The 20,805-nt window shown below is 37.3% G+C and overlaps 3 protein-coding genes across 3 annotated transcripts; 1 reads left to right on the forward strand and 2 right to left on the reverse strand.

The window, feature by feature from the left end:
* Positions 1-1,130: 1,130 nt before the first annotated feature.
* On the forward strand, positions 1,131-6,334 carry LOC116162103 (galectin-7-like). Its single transcript, XM_031475631.1, has 5 exons — positions 1,131-1,257; positions 1,408-1,496; positions 1,692-1,899; positions 2,061-2,276; positions 6,073-6,334. Exons 1-5 carry the CDS (start codon positions 1,237-1,239, stop codon positions 6,196-6,198), a joined length of 660 nt encoding a protein of 219 aa, XP_031331491.1. The 5' UTR covers positions 1,131-1,236; the 3' UTR covers positions 6,199-6,334.
* A 1,512-nt stretch (positions 6,335-7,846) lies between these two features.
* LOC116162494 lies at positions 7,847-12,856 on the reverse strand. The gene is made up of 4 exons (XM_031476118.1): positions 12,727-12,856; positions 8,491-8,725; positions 8,295-8,440; positions 7,847-8,248 (listed from the first exon to the last, which is right to left on the reverse strand). Exons 1-4 carry the CDS (start codon positions 12,788-12,790, stop codon positions 7,953-7,955), a joined length of 741 nt encoding a protein of 246 aa, XP_031331978.1. The 5' UTR covers positions 12,791-12,856; the 3' UTR covers positions 7,847-7,952.
* A 532-nt stretch (positions 12,857-13,388) lies between these two features.
* On the reverse strand, positions 13,389-16,945 carry LOC116162495. The gene is made up of 4 exons (XM_031476119.1): positions 16,826-16,945; positions 14,030-14,264; positions 13,837-13,979; positions 13,389-13,785 (listed from the first exon to the last, which is right to left on the reverse strand). The coding sequence occupies exons 1-4, from the start codon at positions 16,887-16,889 to the stop codon at positions 13,490-13,492; spliced, it is 738 nt and encodes a 245-aa protein (XP_031331979.1). The 5' UTR covers positions 16,890-16,945; the 3' UTR covers positions 13,389-13,489.
* Positions 16,946-20,805: the final 3,860 nt, after the last annotated feature.

Below are 20,805 nucleotides of genomic sequence, written 5' to 3' on the forward strand. Positions count from 1 at the left end.
AGCACGAATGGGGGTTACGTACTTGGTCTTGTCCCTGAAGTTACATTCATATAAGTTTTGACCATTTTATTTTAATATGTGGAAATTACCGATTCGTTTGATGTATGTCACGGGGTGGAAAAAACTGTAGTCAAAATTGAGCTACGACACCTAATTCCGTGATTGTCTTCGACTTTCAACTATAGGATCGAAACTAGGGGCGGGTTACCTATCTTACACAAGCATCTATGTGCGATAAATGAGTGGCGATTCAATAATTTCCACATATCTTGTTTTTAGTTAATTTTGCCTACAAGGCCATGTAATTTTCCATCTTGCTTTTAACAAAAGGACTTTATTGCACCAAAGATGAGTCGCATCCTGTGTATTTCACCCTTTCTTAGAATCTTGGTACCTGCTTACCTGACCCATAATTCCCAAAACTTGTTTTTAACCTATATGTTACCTCTAGAAGTTTACCTGCTAGTTTTTGTGATGTTATAATTTTATGATACGCATTCACATCATTACAAACAATAATTTTACAACACAATTTGGTATTAATTTGACGGATGGTTTTTTTTATTGGTAAGTTCTTTTTTCCCCAGCCCATTTCTATTTTTATTCGGCGAACTACCATTTTCAAAGTTTATTTTTGCAATGTAATTTATTTCGACTTAAATTTCGGAGCTTTCACAATCTTAATACGAGTAATTACGATCATTATTAAGATTAGATGTTTGATCACGTGCCATTTTTCAAATTTAAGCGGGATCTTGTTTAGTTTTAGAGGGAATAGCTTAGACCTAAGACCATATAGTACATATAGTACTATATGGTCTAAGGGGAATAGTCATTCGGGTTGCCATTTTTAAACGTTGCCGGGTTGACTGTATTTCCGTGTTCTTGTAGTGTGAAGTAAGTGTAGAACCTGGGGGTTAAGTCATATATGTTAAGTACACTACATACTCCATTACAAAATTGAGAAACAAATCCCATACGAGTCCTGCTTTAAATTCAAATTTTTAGCTCCGCGTGCCGCAGACTAGGCGAATTTGGAACGGCAATTTACCATATGTACTTGTTTTCTTTGTATCATGGCTGAATGCAACCTATAACAATATCTAACAAACCTAACTTCAGAGTGATGGATAAGCAAACGTCAAATTTAAAAACGTCAACAACGAAATTAGGTTATGGTTACCTAATGCCCCAGTTTAGTACTATTAATATTAGAAAGCACACAAAATAGCCAGCATGGAATTAGCTCGACAAACGGTAAAGAAACCTTCTTGCAATTTTGCAGCTAAGTTTAAAGTTACCATGACACTTTCAATTGAGCGTTCTACTTTTATTAGGCCCTATAGTTAAGATTACCTTAATCGTTCTGTGGTCCGCTCACTCTACACCCTTATCTTATTTTTGTAGAGTATACCGACTATTATACCGATAGGTAATAATTTTACGCCAGGCAAAGGGATAAAGATACGATGCGCCGTACCGCAGGGATCGTCAAGGTAAAACTTGTACGTTTAGGCTTTTGTTGGGCTATGGACGTTGGTGTCTTTAATTCGCGAGAATTGTAAATAACCACACGACATTTTTTAATATGCGCTTACCGGCTTTCTCATCGTCATCTTTATTAACAACTTGTACCATCGTACTTTTACCTTGCGCCTATTGTTCCGGCAACTCACTTCGATTATTTACAGATTTACGGTCACTTTGTACTGCGGCTCGGACGTGCGGGTACAAACGGACGCCGCCTTACACGTCGTCTTCAATTTGTCGAATAATAACACGACGTTTAATTGGAAGGAGAGAGACAGCTGGGGGAAGGAGTGCACCGTGCCCGGTATTCCCTTCGATTACGGCGAGAACTTTGAGATTTTAATTTTGTGCGATCAGTTTCACTATAAGGTAGGTTCAGGTGGTCGTACTGGGTGTTTTAGCTTATGATATACAGGGTGTTCCATTCCATACATTGTCAAAATCTTCTGAGGTCACCTTAAGATATACATAGATGGCATTAGCCGTGGGACACCCTTTATATACAAATCTAACATTATTGGATGTTTCAGATTTTTATCAACGGCCGTCCCTACAGCGATTTTCCGCAGACCGTTAATTACTCTCTGGTTACATTTTTAGCGATAGAAGGAGGTGTTGGTGTGGAACAAATTTTGTTCGAAAATTTCCAAGTGTTCATACCGTCATATTCACTACCCGGAAATGTGACTTGTGCGTCGAATGATCCCACCATTCCGTTAAATTTTAGCAGGTGTGACTGGGAAAATGTAAGTTTTGGTTGACCTCTATGTCAAAACGCTACTTTTTCACTATAAGGAAGGTTAGAAAAATTCAAAATTAGAAAATTCATGAAATCAAAAATTGAAGAATTAAAGTTATTAAATTCAGAAAATTAATACCATTCCAAGAGTTGCATAAAAAAAGTTTTAAAGAGGAATTGAAAATTAATAAAGATTAAATTCAGTGAGACCTCTGGCGGCAGCACTTGTAATTACTATTGGTGGTATAAGACCGCCATTTTGTTTGTTTACAATGGCCAAACGTAATCAATATTATAGTGTTTAGGGCTGTAAAGTAAATACAATTGCAATAATTACTCTTTAAAGAGAGAGGATAGTTTAAAACGTCTCATTTTATCACCTTACTTTCAAGAACTTTAATTGTGAACAGTGCAATTACACAACACAAAATCACCTCGTTCTTTGTCACACTCCACCTTAAATAACCTTCTATCTCTACTATTAGTGTAATGAAGCGTTCACTTAAAGCGTCACCTAATAACACACAACCTTCTCAAACATTTGATTTGTGAACAGTGTAATTGCTCCTGCTTAGTATAACTTAAAGCGGCACATTACGTTCACTCTATGATGTTAAGAAAAATTTAAATCGTCATTTATTAACGCACGACACATTGAAAAGTAGGATTGTTTAATTTGTGGTCAGTGTAATTATGCTACAAATAGTGAGGATGTTTTAAAGCATAATCGACGTAAGGAAATGTCAGTGAGCCAAACACCACAGTCCCCAGTATACAAACATTATTGCTGACTACAATAATAATAATATTGCCTTTATTATTAAAAAAAAAAAGAGTAAATCAAATTATCATCATAAAATCATTCGTGTACGGGGGGGGATTTCAACCCCCCGGTTCTATATTTTCAACCAACATTCAAAGTGCCCCCTACTATACCCTCCCCCCCTTCCCCCCCACACATTTCAGGAAGGGGCCTTTGAACGTATGCAATATTTGTACAGAAAGCAAAATTAAATTGTTCGTTTAAATGTAATGAGAGTCCTTAGGGATGAAAGTTTTAATGCAGGAGGCAGTTCCGGGGAGTCTGGGGGTATTTTATACCGCTCGTCCAAACAGCATACTCCCCAGTACAGAATCATTTGAGCATTTTCTTTCTCTACAATCATCATCATGAAATCATTCATATATTAGGATGAGTTTTAATGGGGGTGGGGGGGGTCTAATACTCCCCCAGTCAAATACCATACTCCTCAGTGCAGAAACGTTTCATGAGTCTCTTTATCTACAATCATTATTATACTGTAGCCAATTTCGGGGTGGTGGTGGGGGGAGGGATAATACCCCCAGCCAAACACCATACAACATACTCCCCAGTACAGAAACATTTGATGACTGTCTTTCTCAACAATCATAATCATGAAATCATTCGTATATAGGGGGGGGGGATATTGAGACCCACCAGTAAAATACCATACTCCTCAGTACAGAAACGTTTCATGAGTCTCTTATCTACAATCATTATTATACAGGAGCAAATTTCGGGTTGGAGGGGAGGGGGCTAATACCCCAGCCGAACACCATACTCCCCAGTACAGAAACGTTTGATGACTCTCTTTCTCTAGAATCATCATCATGAAATCATTTATATTCCATACCGGTCGACGGGGAGGGGGTATAGAAGACCCCCAAGCCAAACACCATATTCTCTAGTAAGTACAGACACATTCGTTGACTCTTTTTCTCTGCAATCATCATCATGAAAGCATTCATATACTGGGGCTATTCATACCACCACCCCCCCATCCGGGGTTATAAAATACCTCCTGATCAAACACCATGCTTCCCAGTACAGAAATGTTTGATGACTATTTCCCTACAATCATCATCATGAAATCATTCGTATACCCGGTTCTATATTTTCTACCAACATGCGAAGTGCCATATCTTACTACTCGCACTATACATTTCAGGAAAGGGTCTGTGAACGTATGGAATATTTGCGCAGAAAAGAAATTAAATCGTTTTTTAAGTGGTCTTTAGGATGAAGTTTTAAGGCAGGGCGGCAACTACGGGAGGGGGGGGGGATAGAATACCCCCCCCCCCCCGCCAAACACAACACTCCCCTGTACAGACGCATTCGATTACTCTTTCTGCAATCATCCTCATGAAATCAATCATATGGGGGGGGGGGGGGTCCAAACCCCCCGGTTTTATATTTTCAACCAACATGAGAAGTGCCCTTTAGTACTCGCGCTATACATGTCAGGAAAGGGCCTTCGAATGTATGGAATATTTGTCCAAAAATTAAATTGTTTTTCTTAAGAGGTCATGGTGTGAAGGTTTAAGGGGGAGGGGGGGTTATAGAAAACCCCCAGTCAAACCCCTACTCCCCAGTACAGTAACGTTTGATGACTCTCTCTACAATCATCATTCGTGTATAGAGAGGGGGGGGGGGTATGGTGACCCCTCAGTCAAATACCATACTCCTCAATACAGAAACGTTTCATGAGTCTCTTTATCTACAATCATTATTATACAGGAGCCAATTTCAGATGGGGGGGGGCTAATAGCCCCAGCCAAAGCCCCATACTCCCCAGTACAGTAACGTTTGATGACTCTCTTTCTCTACAATCATTCGTGTATAGGGCCCGTTAGGGGAGGGGGGGGGGCGGGAAGTATTGAGACCCCTCGGTCAAATACCATACTCCTCAATACAGAAACGTTTCATGAGTCTCTTTATCTACAATCATTATTATACAGGAGTCAATTTCGGGTTGGGAGCGGTTCGATATTGTCAACCAACATGAGAAGTGCCCTTTACTACTCGCCTTATACATTTCTGGAAAGGGCCTTCGAATGTATGGAGGAATATTTGTTCAGAAATTATTATTTTTCTTAAAGAGGCCCTGTTGTGAAGTTTTAATTGGGGGGGGGGGGTTATAGAAAACCCCCCAGTCAAACCCCATACTCCCTAGTACAGAAACGTTTGGCGACTCTCTTTCTCTACAATCATCATCATGAAATCATTCGTATATAGGGGGGGGGGGGGTTATTGCGACTCCTTTACCCTTTACTACTCAGAAGAGTCCTTTGAACGTATGAAAATTTTTATCCAGAATGGAAAATTAAATTGTTTTTTAAGTGCAATGAGAGTCCTTATCGCTCTTCTAGAATGAAAACAGTCACTTCAATGATCGCAGGTGGCCGCCCACTTTAAAACTGGTCGCCTATGATGTGTGCACAAATTATGCTGTTATATTTTCATCTCTATCTAGCCCATGCGAAGAAAGAGACATAAGTTTTGCAGTGGGCGGCTACCTTCGTCTGTTTTTATACTAATCGACGAAAACGACTACAGAAAAATTAAAAAAAACTTGCAAAATTTGGAGAGTTTTCCAAATTAATAGAGTTAAAAAAAAACGAGAAATCATTAACTAGTGAAAATCGTGGCGCATGGTAAACTCATGAAATTTCGGAAAATTTGAAATAGTAAAATATTGAAAAAAGAAACAATTACAAGGAGGCATTTAAAAAATCAAAAAAATTAAAAGATCAAGTTTGTAGAGAACTATTGATTGAGACCTTTCATTAGAATACCATGAAGGGCAGAACATGAAAATGAAAAATTCGAAATTCAGAATATTGGAAAGAGAAATTAAAAGAAATTTGATTCTCATAATGGATTAGAAAAATTATGACGAAATTTCAGAAAAATCAATTCTCATAAGATTCGTGGAAGCAAATGTACACCAAAATTCAAAGCCATTTTTTAAACTAGCGGTCCTATATGAATTTATTTTTAGGCACAACGGTCCAAGAAGAAGCTCTATGGTATATACATATTCATAGCGTTTGCCGCCTTACTGATAGTTTTGTGTGGTATATTTTTCCCTCGCATGTTGGGGAAACACGAGTACGATTATGATTAAGATCTAATTTTACTTTTTTAACTGTTGGCTTTTATTATTGTAATTATGATGTAATATTTTTACCGATGTACTTACATTTTATTGTATAGAATGATGTTGTTAATAACCACTTTTTTTATTATAACAGTTGAATGAATCTAAATTTTATTTTAATCGACTGTAGTTTATACGGGAACAGCAATCTATGAGACAACAATCTAGTCAAGGATCGATTTTCACAAAAATGTTGTCTGCCTTTTTCAGAATAAGTATACGGGGTCGGTTTATCTGTGATCTTAATCTCATTTTTTTACAAATGGAAGAAAGTCTTGTAAATTTTAATCCAAAAAGTTAGTGTATTAAGTTCTCCTTTCCAAAATATAACACCAGGCATGAGGGATTATATTCAAAATAGATTCAAGTGGTCAGACGTATGTGGGCGTTGGTCGAAGTCAGTGGTAATTTTTACGTCTCGATTACCTAGTTACTGTGAGCATCTCAACTACTGTTTGGGTGCTGTATTTTTCTTCTTTTATCTTTACGTTTATTGCGTCCATCTAGTAATAATTATATGATCGTGCTAGAGTATTTGCCAAATTAATGACATTCCAGTACATCATGGGCATTATCAAATTGCTCTTTTAGAAGTATGCTGACTGTACTTTTAATTAAGTGCATAGGGATACCGCAAGATGCCATTGTGGTATTGGTATTTAAAATTCTGATGTCAGTGGCAAGGCCCCCCCCCCCCTCCCCACACCGTTCAGCTATAGAGACTCTTTCCAAAAATTATGGTTTTCTTCTGGAGGTGTTGGGTATTCCATACCCTCTAGACCACATCCGTTCCACATTCTTCTCTAAGAGGAGAAAATTGTCTGCCTGGGGGGTATTGACAATACTTTTAAATAGTAGTTAGGGCACATGGCCGTAGGCGCAATTTAAATTCGAATTTTTTAGTTGGAACGGTTTTAATGGTGGTTTCCTCAAATTAAGTTTCTTTATGGTTTCGCCATTTTTCTCTTGAGTACTTGTAAGATGTATACCTACTGTGATCTCATTTTAGGGCAGGTTTCTCCCTCTATTGTGTTTTAGGGTACGGCACTGGCCGATTAATTGCGTGCGAAAAGTTGGTACCGTCAGTCGAACCAAGGTGGCCGTTGAAACCAATTAGCAACTATTTTGAACGCGTATTTTTAATATAAAATCACGTGTGGGGATTAAGTCGGGAGAGAATTTCGGAAGTCATTCCGGGTGTGCGGTCCGCATAAAAAAATGAGCGTTTAGCGTGGAACCACGACGGAACTCGCCACGTTAGAACGCGTTAGAGCCCCTTTACACTGGGCGACTTAGCAGCGCTGCTTAGTCGCGCTGCTGAGCAGCGGAACGGAACGCAGTGCAGCGCGACGGAATCACCTTAACCCGCGACACAGTTGCACGTTCAAATCCAGTCGCGAGACGAAGCCGCTGAATGTGCGACTGTGTTGCGTGTTAAGGCGACTCAGTCGCGCTGCTAAGTGCCCCGGTGTGAAGGGACACTTAGTGCTGTGTAAGTGGCGACAGCATAGGCGTAATGACAAAAGAACACTAACAGACGCAAGCAAAATTGTCTTCGGTAACCCTTACAAGTTTGAGGAGGGAGGCTCAGGTTGATCATTACCAAGGATCAGTGTAAGTGTAAGTAAGTGTAATGTTTATTACATCACAGTGCTTTCTATTAGCAACACGGATCGAACAAAATGGGGCTGTGTTGCCAAACTACGCTTTTTCATTCCTTTCTACTTGGGCAATAGCTTGTCGAACGGAATCGCGGCAAATACGGCGTTAGCAATGCGATGAAACGCCGACGCGTACAGGTTCTCGTACCCTCCGACGTTGATGCTCGCCAACTTTCTAGAATCACCGGTCACCAACTCTCCCAATTTATCCCCGATTTGTTGGTTCTCCGTTTTGAACGTCATTTCAAACGAATGCAATCTCACCATGCTCAGGTCGGTTCGAGTAATTTCGGCGTACTCGACGTCGCCTCTCTTGATTAAATCGCCGTCCAACTTGACGAAGAATTTGTGGTCATCTACGGATCCCAAAGTATAGCTTCCGACGCCCGGCAGGATACTTACCGTATTTCCATTCCGTTTTGCCCTTGCTGCTAAGGTCTTCTCCTTTCGCTTGTTTATCCAGGTAGTACTCGTAGTCGCCTTGCGCCAGAAGTTTCGGAGCGGAACACATCAGGTGAATACTGAAGTACTCGTCGCCAAAATTCGTGCTGAAATTCACATTTAAAGCAATCGACTGAAAGTCAACTGCGATAATTACTAAACGTCTTCAATCTCAATGTCGGAATAACCGGCCAACGTAAGGTTTGCGTAGTTTTGTGCGTATGGCAGGGCGTCAGTCGCATGAATCGTCCATCTCTCGACTTCGATGGGGTCGATCGAGGGTATTTTCAAACTGGGAACGCCGCTGGCCAAAATCTTCAGAGCGCCTTTTATGGACGATTTTAGGCAGTCGTTCAGTTCCGGATCGGAACGTTTGCATATTTGTAGTTGTCCTGCAAAGTGATTTAATTTTAGTTATAACGGAGGAGGGTAACAAGAATATGCTGCCGAAGTACCGGGTGACCCAATAAGACTGTCCCTCGGCCATATCTCGAGAACCGTACGTTCGTGATATGACTTAGGGGTAAACAAATTATTGGGTAAATCGGTCATGAAGAATCGCTGGAAAATAGTTCGAAAAATGACCAACAGAGGGCGTAACTGCCATCTTAAATTTTAAAATTGCTTTTTCTTTCAATTTTGCATAATAAACTACAAAATTTTTTTCACATTTTAAAGAGAACCAGTTTATCTATCAATTTCGTAAAAACAAAAACTCAGTTATTTCAAAAACAAAGATGGCGTGGGACGTTCAATTGTTTTTGCAATAACCTGTTTTAACTTCTTAACCGTTTGATCGATTTTAACAAATTTGGTATGGTTGAAATGAGCATTCCTTGGGCAATGAGAATCAACCAAAATATAGTTAATTTAGTTGAATCCTTCTCCGCCAGGGGGCTAGTTTTGACACTTATGACCCAAAATCCTAAAAAAATCAAATGTAATGATATGACTTTTTCTTTATGTAAAAAGTAGCCAAATAACATCCAAAGAGGCCAGTGAAAACCGTTTTTAAAAATCTCGTTCTTAACCTCAAATATTGCGAAAATGAGATTAATTAATTAATTAATTAAAATGCTTAAATTGTATCTTTTAATTTACTTTTTACGTATTTCCGGTAATTGTCGATGGCGCGAAAGAAAAGAAAATACACCTTTAAGTAGGCCTTGGAAAATTAAACAAATGAAACACGATGCTTTATAAAATAATAACAGCCGTAATTTGTAAATTATTCTGCTGTGTTTACATTCAGAAAGTGCAGTTTTTTGAATTTGTAATCTTTCCTGAAATGCCGATTCGTGGTCGAATCGGATAACGCAAATGTGATTTTTTTAGGATTTTGGGTCATAAGTGTCAAAACTAGCCCCCTGGCGGAGAAGGATTCAACTAAATTAACTATATTTGATTCTTGTTGCCCAAGGAATGCTCTTTTCAACCATACCAAATTTGTTAAAATCGGTCAAACGGTTAACAAGTTAAAGCAGGTTATTGCAAAAACAATTGAACGCCCCACGCCATCTTTGTTTTTGAAATAACTGAGTTTTTGTTTTTACGAAAATGATGTGAGTATTCACAACGTCAGATTTAAAAAGTGACTCCAGTTAGCTCCCAGAAGATAACGAAAAACGACCTTTACCTTTGGATCAGGATTATGGCAGTTCACAGTCATGCCATTCGAACTGTGCAATGCACCATACACGGGGCTCAATCTCACGGCATCGAATGGATTCGGGATTTAGCCACCACAATAGTGAGGCCATTGCCCTTCCGTGGCCTTGAAAATGTTATTTGATACCACAAAAAATGGGTTCATTGCCATTGGGTGACCTCGAAATGTTAATTTGACAACACAAAAATTTGGCCTCTTTTGATAACCTTGAAAATAGATATTGATAGCATAACAAAAATGGCGTAATTGAAATTTGATAACATTGAAAATGCATCACAAAAATGTGACCATTAACCTTGGAAATAAAATCGGATGACCTTGAGAATGTACTTTGCACCTAGATTGACCTTGAAAATTTGAATTAGATTAGGGTCTTGGATGACCTTGAGTGTAGAAAGTAAATAAAAGTGATTTCATTGACCTTGTATGACCTCGAGAAAATAATTTGGGACCTCAAACCTTGTGTGCTCTTAGAATGTGATTTGACACCATAAGAAATGAACTCATTGACCTTGAATGACCTTGAGAATGTAATTAGACACCACATATCAAATGAGACCATTGGTCTTGGATCACCTCCAACATGTAACATGACGCCGCCAAAAAAATGGGTTTATTGACTTTGGATGACCTTTATAATTAATTATACACCACAAAAGTTGAAGAAAGTGCCCTTTTATGACCTTGAAAATGTAGTCTGTCATCCCCCATTAAATTAAATTCATTGACATTGATTTGAGGTCGCAATACATGGGGGGCGTTAACCTTCTATGTCCTTGAAAATATAATTTGATACCACAAAGAATGGGTTCATTGACCTTGGATCAGCTCAGTAATGTAATTAAACACCACTTGAAAATGAGGCCATTGCCCTGCTATGACCTGGAAATATGTAATTTGACACCACAAAAATGGGTTCATTGCCCTTAGGGTGACCTTGAGAATGTAATTAGACACCACATAAAAATTAGATAATTGACCGCGGATGACCTTGAAAATATATGTTGACACCGCAAACAATGAGTCTGTTGACCTTGGATGACCTATTTAATTAAATGTTATTAGACACTACAAGAGATGAGATCTATGACCTTGAACAAGTAATCCGACATTTAAAAAAATGGGCTCATTGTCCTTGGATGATTTCGACACCACATAAAAATGCCGGCATCGACCTTGGATGTCCTTGAAATTGTAATTTGACGACACAAAAATGGATGACATTGAAAATGTATTTTGACGCCACAATTCAGGTCATCGGCCATAGATGGCATTGAAAACGTAATTTGTCACAAGAATTGAGGTCATTATCCGTGGATGACATCTAACATGTAATTTGACACCTCACAACTTTGCCATTGACCTTGTATGTCCTTGAAAATGTCATTTAACACCACATCATTACTTCAAGGGAGGCCATCGATTTTTCTTCTTTTGCGTCCCTTAGCCAATATCATGACCGCCCGGACCCACTTCTGGCGTTTCGAACTACTTCTAGGGGAATGTCCCTAGAATCCTGGAAGGTGTGCCAGACGGCCATCAAATTTCGCTGTCTAAAAGCCCCCCCCCCCCACGAATTATTTCTTGAGATTTTGTTTTTGAAAGTAAAACGTGCATAACTTTTACATACGCAACCAATTGGTCTCAGATTTTGCATACGCATGCCTTTAATGGTGCCAAGTTAAACTATAAAAAAATGTTGGGGGCGGGGGGGGAAACCCCTTCATGGTATTCTAATGAAAGGTCTCATCGAAATAAATTGGTTTGTACAAAGTATAACTTTCCCGTTCGACTCTTTTTCGAGATCAGTGAGCGACGGGTCCTGAGGGGTGGGGGGGGGGGGATTAAAATTAATGTTATCTCTCATTGTATTCTAATTAAAGGTCTCAACGAAAGGAACCGTTTACTATCAAAGTACGGGGTGGAGGGGGAGGGGTGGGGGGAGTGGGACTAGTCTAATGAACGGTCTCAACGAAAGGAATTAATTTCTACTAATCATAGCCCTCCTCCTCGACCTCTTATCGTGATCGGGTATATTCCCTTAAACCTCAAGAACGGATTGTCGGAAGAGGGTACTCACAAAGGGCGATTGAGACGTCTGCAAGAAATATATCCATTGGTGATGTCAAAACAAAAGCTATTTCGGTAAAAAATAATGCGCTTTATCTGCACAAGAGTTGTGCACAATTTATACTTGTTTGTATATTATATATATTTAAATAAATGAAGTTTGTAACGAAATGATACGAATTCAATTAGTTATTTAAATTGGACTTGTTCCATTTATATTCGTGGGAACGAAAAACACAAATTTTAAGTTTGATTTCCAGGCCATACTGTTTACGTGTGTTACTAAATTAATTCCCCTTGAGTAGTTTTTATTGCGCATTATTAAATTTTCAAAACTGCTCTCCTGGTACCTTTGCCCCTAAGACATACGTTTCTCAATCCGTGTTCTGCTTCTTTCGCTTGTTAGAATAGATGAAATATCTCTACACTAATGTTGGTACCTAGTGAATTAGTTATGGCCGATGGTGTTTCTTGCAGTTACAATTATCAGGAGAACATGAACCGCTAGCATCTAGCTTTAGACATAATATCCAAGCCTTTACCGAGAATTTTTTTGGCAAAAGATTCTTTTCGGATACGTTTTGAGCTATCTTGTGCACACCCCTGCCATTTATACCCTCCCGATATAACAGTTAATGTCAAAAATGCACTTACCCAAAATATCCGCCTGACCGTGTACTGATGCAACAAGTACAAAGAGTAGAACGAAGCGGTACATCTCTGAAGGTAAAGATTGTCTATTAATTAGCTCGCGTAAATGATCACCAGCTGCCTACGCACCAATCTGGAAAAGTGGGAGACCAGTGAAAAAAATAGCAATTAACTATGCATTTTCACATTGATTTGCGTTGTAAATTACGTTATTACCATGGGTTATTTTATTATCAATTACTGGATCACTAACACTTTTACTACTGCCGATGGACACACAATTTATAAACATAACAAACAGAACTAATTCTACTTCACATATTTGTCTGTAAGACGAATAAATTTGCAGCAGTAATTTTATAAACGGCACCAAAATAAAGGGAGGAGGACTCTGGGAAAAAATACGAAACGTTCTGTACAAATTAATCGTGATAAGACTTAGATTTTGCTTGAGCTTTCCGCAATACGTTGCTTGTTATCACCGGACATACTACCTTTCACGTTCGATCTGAAGCGGTACATGTGAAAACTTCCCTATGTGATGTAAAACAAATGCGTAAGGTTTAAAAGCGAGAATTTATAAAGGATAATTTAAGATACAGGAACAATTACGGTAAATACGAACAATAGCGGATGTTTAAACGCACAAAATTAAAAGTGTGTGATCCTAATATTTAAATGTTTATTACTTCACAGTGCTTTCTATTAGCAACACGCATTGAACTAAATGCAAATGCGTTGCTAAACTACGCTTTAACATTTCTTTCTACTTAGGCCATAGCTTGTTGCACGGGTACGCAGCAAATACGGCCTTGGCAATGCGATGAAAAGCCGACGCGTACATGTTCTCGTACTCTCCGATGTTGACGCTCGCCAACTTTCGAGAACCACCATTCACCAACTCTCCCAATTTATCCCCGATTTGTTGGTCCTCCGTCATAAACGTCATTTCAAACGAATGCAATCTCACCATGCTGAAGTCGGTCTGAGTAATTTCGGCGTACTCGACGTCGTCTCTTTCGATGAAATCACCGTCCAACTTTACGAAGAATTTGTGCTGATCTACGGATGCCCAAGCCTGTTTAGCTTACCGCCGCCCTCGAGGATACTTACCGTATTTGTACTCCATTGTGCCCTGACTGCTAAGGTCTTCTTTCGTTTGCTTAACCAGGTAGTACGTATAGTCACCTTGCACCAGCAGTTTCGGAGCGGAACACATCAGGTGAATACTGAAGTACTCGTCGCCAATATTCGTGCTGAAATTCACATTTAAATCTATGGACTGAAAATCAACTATGACACTTACTAAACGTCTTCAATCTCAATGTTCGAGTAACCGGTCAAATTGAGGTTTTCGTAGTTTTGCTCGTACGGCAAGGCGTCGCTCGCATGAATCGTCCATTTGTCGATTTGGATGGGTTCGATCGAGGGTATCTTCAAATTGGGAACGCCGCTGGCCAAAATCTTCAGCGCGCCTTTGATGGACGATTTTAGGCAGTCGTTCAATTTCGGATCGGAACGTTTGCATATGTGTATTTGTCCTGCAAAGTGATTTCATTTTAGTTACAACGGACTAGAAAGACAAACATTGCTGCCCGAAGCACCAAAGTGTTACGCCACTGGAATTCTGGAAGGCGCAGTCAAAGAGAGCGGATTGACTATTTATAACATAACGCGTCGATGTTGGAACTTATACAGCATTCTTTCTAGAATGTTCTCGATTGCTTAAGGACGCTTCAGAATGTTCTTGAACAAACTCGTCATATTTCCATGAAAGATTACGTCACATCCGCCTTCATTCTTTATCGCTCCTTGATGGCGCCTCGATGTCTATCGGGATTTCTGGACTATTCGCTAAAATATATATCACCGATCGTAAGGACAATCCGTGGCCGAGTCAAAATTTTGCTTTTGTTTATTAATTGAATTATTGATTCTTATTGTACCGCACTATTCACTACCCTTCTTGTTTGTTTGTGTTGTTATCTGTTACAGATTAGGCAGAGCGTGCTCTTCTAAGCTCACACGGCCGTTGCGACTTGAATTTTGCATAATAATTTTTTCGGGGGTCTGGGGGATATAGAACTCCCCCTTCCCCCTTTCATTCCCCCAGACCACCCCGCATCTATGTTTTCTTCAAAACGGAGGGTGAATGACATCCCTCAGTTGATATTCTGTCTAGTGAGTGTTTTGAGCATTTTTGGGGACAGGATAAAACCGGGGGGTCTGGGGGGTATTGAATACCCCCCAGCAACTCAAGATGGAATGGACCTCCCGCGAAAATTACCATAACTGTGAGTGAGAGTTCTAGGATAATCTTTGGGGTAAAACCATCTATATTTCAGTTTGCTGAATACTCCCCAGACCCCTCGGAGCGCTGAGTTTTCTCCAAAACGATTAAAAATGCAATTTCTTTCATCATAATTTTTCAAGGAAGGCTATCGATTTTTCGGGGGGTGAGTGATATTCCTCCGTCGATATCATGACTAGTGAGTGTTGTAGGCATTTTTGGGTACAACGTAAAACTTGGGGGTTGCAACGCAGGATGCAATGGTCGATTGGAATACTCTGGAAATTAAAAAAACTCTGGAAATCCAAAAATGTGAAGAATTTTAAATAAAGTAGATAAACTTACACAGTTAAAAGGAGAAATTTTAAAAAACAATGGAAACATTAAAAAAAACTCGGGAAAGATGTGAAAGTTCAAAAATGTTTTTAAAACATTTCATGAGTACCTATTTTAAAAAATTAAAATAAATTTCTGAGAATTCGTGAAATTTTAAATATAAATATTTTAGGTTTTAGAATTTAAAGAATCGCGTAAACCTTCGGACATTTTAAAAAATTTGAAAAATTAAAAAAAATTAAGTAAATTCGGATGAGGAAGACAAGAAAATTGATGAAAATGCTTTTTCAATCTAAACATAGAAGTTTTTTTTTAAGAAAAGGTTACAATATTAAAATATTACAAATAAAATTGTTAGAAAAAAAAAAATTTAGCGTATACTTAAAATATAAAAAATTTCAGTAAATGCTGTCTGTTGCGGTAAAGTGCCTAAAATACAATAAAATAGAAGTTTTTAGTTATACGGTGGAACTAAAAATCTGACGTTTGGAAAATTTATTAAAAATTTGGAAAAAAAACTTTAAAAAAACCCACACCCGGATTTAAAGGAACACAAACAATCGGAAATTTGAGAAAAATGAAAGATCTTTAAAGTGAATTCTAATGCAAAAAAATATATAAAGAATTATAAGGGCATAGAATGTATAAATAAATTTTAAATTTGGAATTTTCGAGGTAAGTCGACGGAGTACCATAAAAAATCAAAAAAGACCATTTAAAAATTCCAAAAAATCGGAGAATACAAACGGAATAAGGTCCAAAAGGTTAGAAAAGCTTATGTAAAAATTGGGAAAACTGAAAATTTAAGAAAAAATTTGGGAAAGTAGAAAATACAAAAAAATTCTCCTAGATAAATAAATACTTAGATAAAAAACATGAACATTTGGAAAATCAAAAAATTGTAAAATTCGTAAAATTAAAAAAGAAAGAAAAAACTGCAATTTCACTATTATTACGTAAACAAAATTTTTGTTATCTAAATCCCTTAACATTTTCTACGAAAACAAAGCTTACCAAACAATAAGGAAAATCTACACAAAGAAAACATCTGCAAACCTTATCATCATAGAATGTCTTATGGATTTAAATAAAAACAATAATTTTGAATTTTGATCTAATAATGATCTTTAAAGCTGAGTTATTGCGTAGTCAATTTTTCTAAATAAACACGAAATAATTGGGCAAACTACGAGTACTAAAGTTGATTAAATTTGACTTGTGTAACTATCCCATTTGTGTTCGTGGGAACGAGACGGACATAAACAACTGCTTTCCGCACCATATCGTTTATGCTTACATTACTAAATTAATTCACCTGAGTCAGTTCTTGTTGAACATTTACATTTTGAGCCTTTGCGGAGAATTTACCTACCACAAAATGCTCTTCGTATATGTTTTCAGGTGCTAGAAGGTTCACTTACACCTCCTGCCATTTACACTCTCCTGCTTAACAGTTAATGTTAAAAATCCACTTACCCAAAATATCCGTCTGGCTGTGTGCTGATGCAAAAAGTACAAATAGCAGAACGAAGCGATACATTTCTGTAAGCGTCTAAAAGTAAAGACTGCTCGCTTTAATAACCACTATCAACAAAGAACAGTGGAAGAACAGCGAAAAATAACAATTAGCTATTCATTTTCACACAGATTTGCGTTGTAAATTAAGTTATTACCATAGGTTAGGTTTTTTATAACAATTTTACTGCAGCCGAGTCGGCTCGATATGGATGGGTGGATATGTTGGGACGTGAGACATAATCGGGAAGGGAATTAAATAAAAGACAGAACTTTTGTGCGTAAGAAATGACAAGATCAAATAAATATATTACTCACACAACAAGATCATGCCAGGGAAACCTTCTACGGGACAAAAACCCCGGCATAGGCCACTAAATCACCGACAGGAATAAAATGCAAGAGAAAATACACATAAATAAATCATCTCAAATTGTATGATAAAAATCAGATAAATCAAATGCAATTAAACAAGTTCATAAAAACGAAATACACAAGACATCATAAATGCAGTGGAAAACATGATAAATATATTCAGTACAAAAACCCATCAAAATACTTGTACAATAAATAAATGGCATGAACATAGGAAACATGTAAATGTTGTGGCTCTACTCCAGCCTTCAGTTAACATAATTTTATTTAACACGAAAAGTACATGTGGGAATGCCAATAGCAAGTATTCATCTGAAAATCGATTATCGCTCAAGCAGAACATATTTTAAATAGTGGAAATGTTAATGAGAGAGCCTCTACTCGCATTGCTAAGATGCTAAGAACTGCAATCCGCACGAGACGAGTAGGTAGGCAACAGATATAGCGAACAATCAAACTGTATTAAGGTACTTCCGTCGCGGAATAGTTACGAATCAATCGGACAGAGCAACATCGCACTGATAATCAACTCCTCGTGAATACAGAAATAAATTCACTTTTTAAGAGATCACAGGAAATTCCTTCCCCCCTCCCCCTCGGTGTTAAACAGCACTGACAACCGGTTTAGTAAGTGATCAACGACGGAGCGAGCGTAACCTCAGGTAATTGCTGTTTTGCGCATTTGTCCCAAAGAGGATTAGGCTTTGTGCAGTACCATTTTCACTAAAAGTCACTAAAGTAGATGATGAAAGATTGCAGGAAAATCACTCCCGCAGAATTGTACACTCATAAAATGGTTTCCAATTCTTTTTCATGATGTGTTTGATGATTCAAAAAATTCTGAAAAATAAGTTCAAAAATTCACGTTAAGTAATTATTTATATCCGATCACGATAAGGAGGCGAGGAGGAGGCTATGGGTTGAGACCTTTCATTAGAGTACCATGAAGGATAGAACCAGTTCCTTTTTTGATGAGGAGTTAGAAAGTAGGGCAGGTGGTTGGTAGAAAACAGTTCCTTTTGTTGAGACCTTTAGTTGGAATACCATGAAAGACAAAATTAATTTCCTCCCTCCTCCCAGGCTCCCACTGATCTCGGAAAGGAGTCGCGCAGGAAAGTTATAGTTTGTACAAGCCAATTCATTTCCGTAAGGCCTTTCATTAGAATCCCATGAAGGGTAGAACGTGGGTTGACCTCCCGCCCCCCCCCCTATTTTCAAAAATTTTATTTGGTACCACTAAAGGCATGCGTATGCAAATTCTGAGACCAGTTGGTTATGTCGTATGTAAAAGTTATGCACGTTTTTATTCTTAAAAAATACGCCAAAAATCAGAAACATTTCAAATAAAAACAAACTGTAAACCGGAAACTGTAAAATGTAGACCGTAAACGGTATACCGTAAACTCTAGACCGTAATCTGTAAACCGTCAACTGTCTCCGTCAACCATAATCTGCAAACCATAAACTGTAGACCGTAAATTATAAACTGTAATTTGTAGATTGTAAGCTGTAGACTGTAAGCTGTGGACTGTATACCGTAAGCCATAAACCGTAAATGTACACTGTAAACGGTGAACTGCGGCCTGTGAACCGTGAACCGTAAATGTAAACTGCGAACTGAGAACTGTAAACTGTGACCTGTGAACCGTGAGCCATAAACTGTATACTGGAAACAGGAGAGTGGGAGAGTTAAGTGTTTGACTTTTAGGGCTATGGTGAGCTTTACATGATTTTTGTAATGCTACAGAAATCTAGTGTAATAATCGGGGTAAAGGGGAGGGGGGGAACTAGTTTTTATCCTTCATGGTACTCTAATGAAAGGTCTCAACGAAAGAAATTAATTTCTACCAACCATAGCCCTCCTCATCGACCTCTTATCGTGATCGGGTATATTCCCTTATACCTCAAGAATGGATTGTCGGAAGAGGGTACTCACAAAGGGCGATTGAGACATCTGCAAGAAATATATCCGTTGGTTATGTCAAAATAAAAGCTATTTCGGTTTAAAAAAATGCGCAAGGGTTGTGCACAATTTATACCTTGTTTGTTTTGTTTCTGCAACTTTCACAGCACAACTTTTTTTTTAATTTTCCCCTTATTCTAATCATTTTTTATTTGTTGTTTCACTTTCAAGTCTACACATTCCACACCCTATTTTGCAGTTTTCCACCCGATAATCTCTCTAACAAGATCAAAAAATAAAAATAAAATATGGAACAATAAAAAATTAAAAAAATTATTTTACAAAATATGTTTGGTATGTTTTGGCAGTGCCATCTAACGTTTCTTTTTTGAGGATCAGTGGAAATGCAAAGTGAAAAAACGTAAAAATTAAAAATTGTTGATTTTTTTATTTACGATATTTTTTGTTCCGCTTTTTTTGAATTTTTACTAGTGCACGCCACAATTTGTAATTTTCGTCATAGCAATTAAAAACCTAATCGAAGAAATTTTTAAAAAATAAAAACGCAGTCAAAAAATGTAAAACAAACTTTTTTTAAAACCTGCGTTAGATTTTTCTTTTGGTTTTGATTCTATATCCGACTTACCTTCCATTATCTTGACAGTTCAATTTGCCTCCCAATTTTTTTCTGCAGATTTCGGAAGCCATTTTGTCAAAAATTAATAAAATAAAAAAATTCAAAATTTCAATTTTTTTACTTTATATGATTTGGTATTTTATTCGTTTGTTTTCTTTCACTTATTTTATTTAAAAAGGAATTAAAATATATAAAAATAAACATTTTTTTCATTTCTTGAAATTCGGACTTGATATTTTTTGGGTTTGTTTCTCTCACTTTTCGTTCATTTCTGCCCATCCACAACCCAAAATATTTGATTTTTGACATATGTATTTAGCATTGTCTCTAATGCTTCCTTCAGTTTTGCAGATTTCATCTCTCAATTTGTAACTTTCTGCTTATTTCTTCAAGAAAAAATGTAAACCCAAATTCAAAAAATGTTGAAACAATTGTTAATTTCTTGTAATTGGTGTTTGTTCCTCTCCCATTTCTGCATATTTCACAGCTCAGTTTGTAATTTTTAACGTATCTTTAAAAAGAAAATTAAAAAAAACAAATACAGCAAAAAAATTCAAAAATTGTTGATTTTTTGAAACTTGTGTTAAGTTTTGCTTTGGTTTGAATTCTATCTCACTATCTACACATGATACTCATAAATAATAAGAATTTAATTTGAAATTTCTGATTTTTTGAGATTTGTATGTAAATGTACAGTAAAACATGAATTACTTATTGACTTTTTTTAAAATCATATGCTAATTTTTTCAGCAAAAATGAAAATACAAAATCAAAAAATAACAATAAGACATCAAAAACTATTAATTTTTTAAAATGTATGGAATGTTTTGGTTAGTTCCTTCTCACCTTTTTTATTTTTGCAGATTTCACATACGATTTTGTAATTTTTAAATTTTTTTCAGAATCAGTGAAAATTCAAAGTAAAAATATAAAACTTGTGACCGGTATTTTCAGTAGTTTAGTCTCCCTTTTCTTTCATTCTTGTAGATTTGACACGCTAATTTGAAATTTCGGAATTTTTTCCCA

The sequence above is a fragment of the Photinus pyralis genome, unplaced genomic scaffold (genome assembly GCF_008802855.1).
Source record: "Photinus pyralis isolate 1611_PpyrPB1 unplaced genomic scaffold, Ppyr1.3 Ppyr1.4_LG10, whole genome shotgun sequence".
Classification (NCBI taxonomy): Eukaryota; Metazoa; Arthropoda; class Insecta; order Coleoptera; family Lampyridae; genus Photinus; species Photinus pyralis.

Excerpts from the sequence above, each read along its gene's own strand:
- LOC116162103 (XM_031475631.1), top strand. The coding sequence starts at position 1,237 with ATGGAATTAGCTCGACAAACG. Across the intron at positions 1,258-1,407 it reads TGGAATTAGCTCGACAAACG|AGTATACCGACTATTATACC; the intron begins GTAAAGAAACCT and ends TTATTTTTGTAG. Across the intron at positions 2,277-6,072 it reads GCAGGTGTGACTGGGAAAAT|GCACAACGGTCCAAGAAGAA; the intron begins GTAAGTTTTGGT and ends ATTTATTTTTAG.
- LOC116162494 (XM_031476118.1), bottom strand. The coding sequence starts at position 12,790 with ATGTACCGCTTCGTTCTACTCTTTGTACTTGTTGCATCAGTACACGGT. Across the intron at positions 8,441-8,490 it reads ATTGAGATTGAAGACGTTTA|CACGAATTTTGGCGACGAGT; the intron begins GTAATTATCGCA and ends TGTGAATTTCAG. Across the intron at positions 8,249-8,294 it reads CAAAACGGAATGGAAATACG|ATGACCACAAATTCTTCGTC; the intron begins GTAAGTATCCTG and ends TGGGATCCGTAG.
- LOC116162495 (XM_031476119.1), bottom strand. The coding sequence starts at position 16,889 with ATGTATCGCTTCGTTCTGCTATTTGTACTTTTTGCATCAGCACACAGC. Across the intron at positions 14,265-16,825 it reads CAGCCAGACGGATATTTTGG|GACAAATACACATATGCAAA; the intron begins GTAAGTGGATTT and ends ATCACTTTGCAG. Across the intron at positions 13,980-14,029 it reads ATTGAGATTGAAGACGTTTA|CACGAATATTGGCGACGAGT; the intron begins GTAAGTGTCATA and ends TGTGAATTTCAG.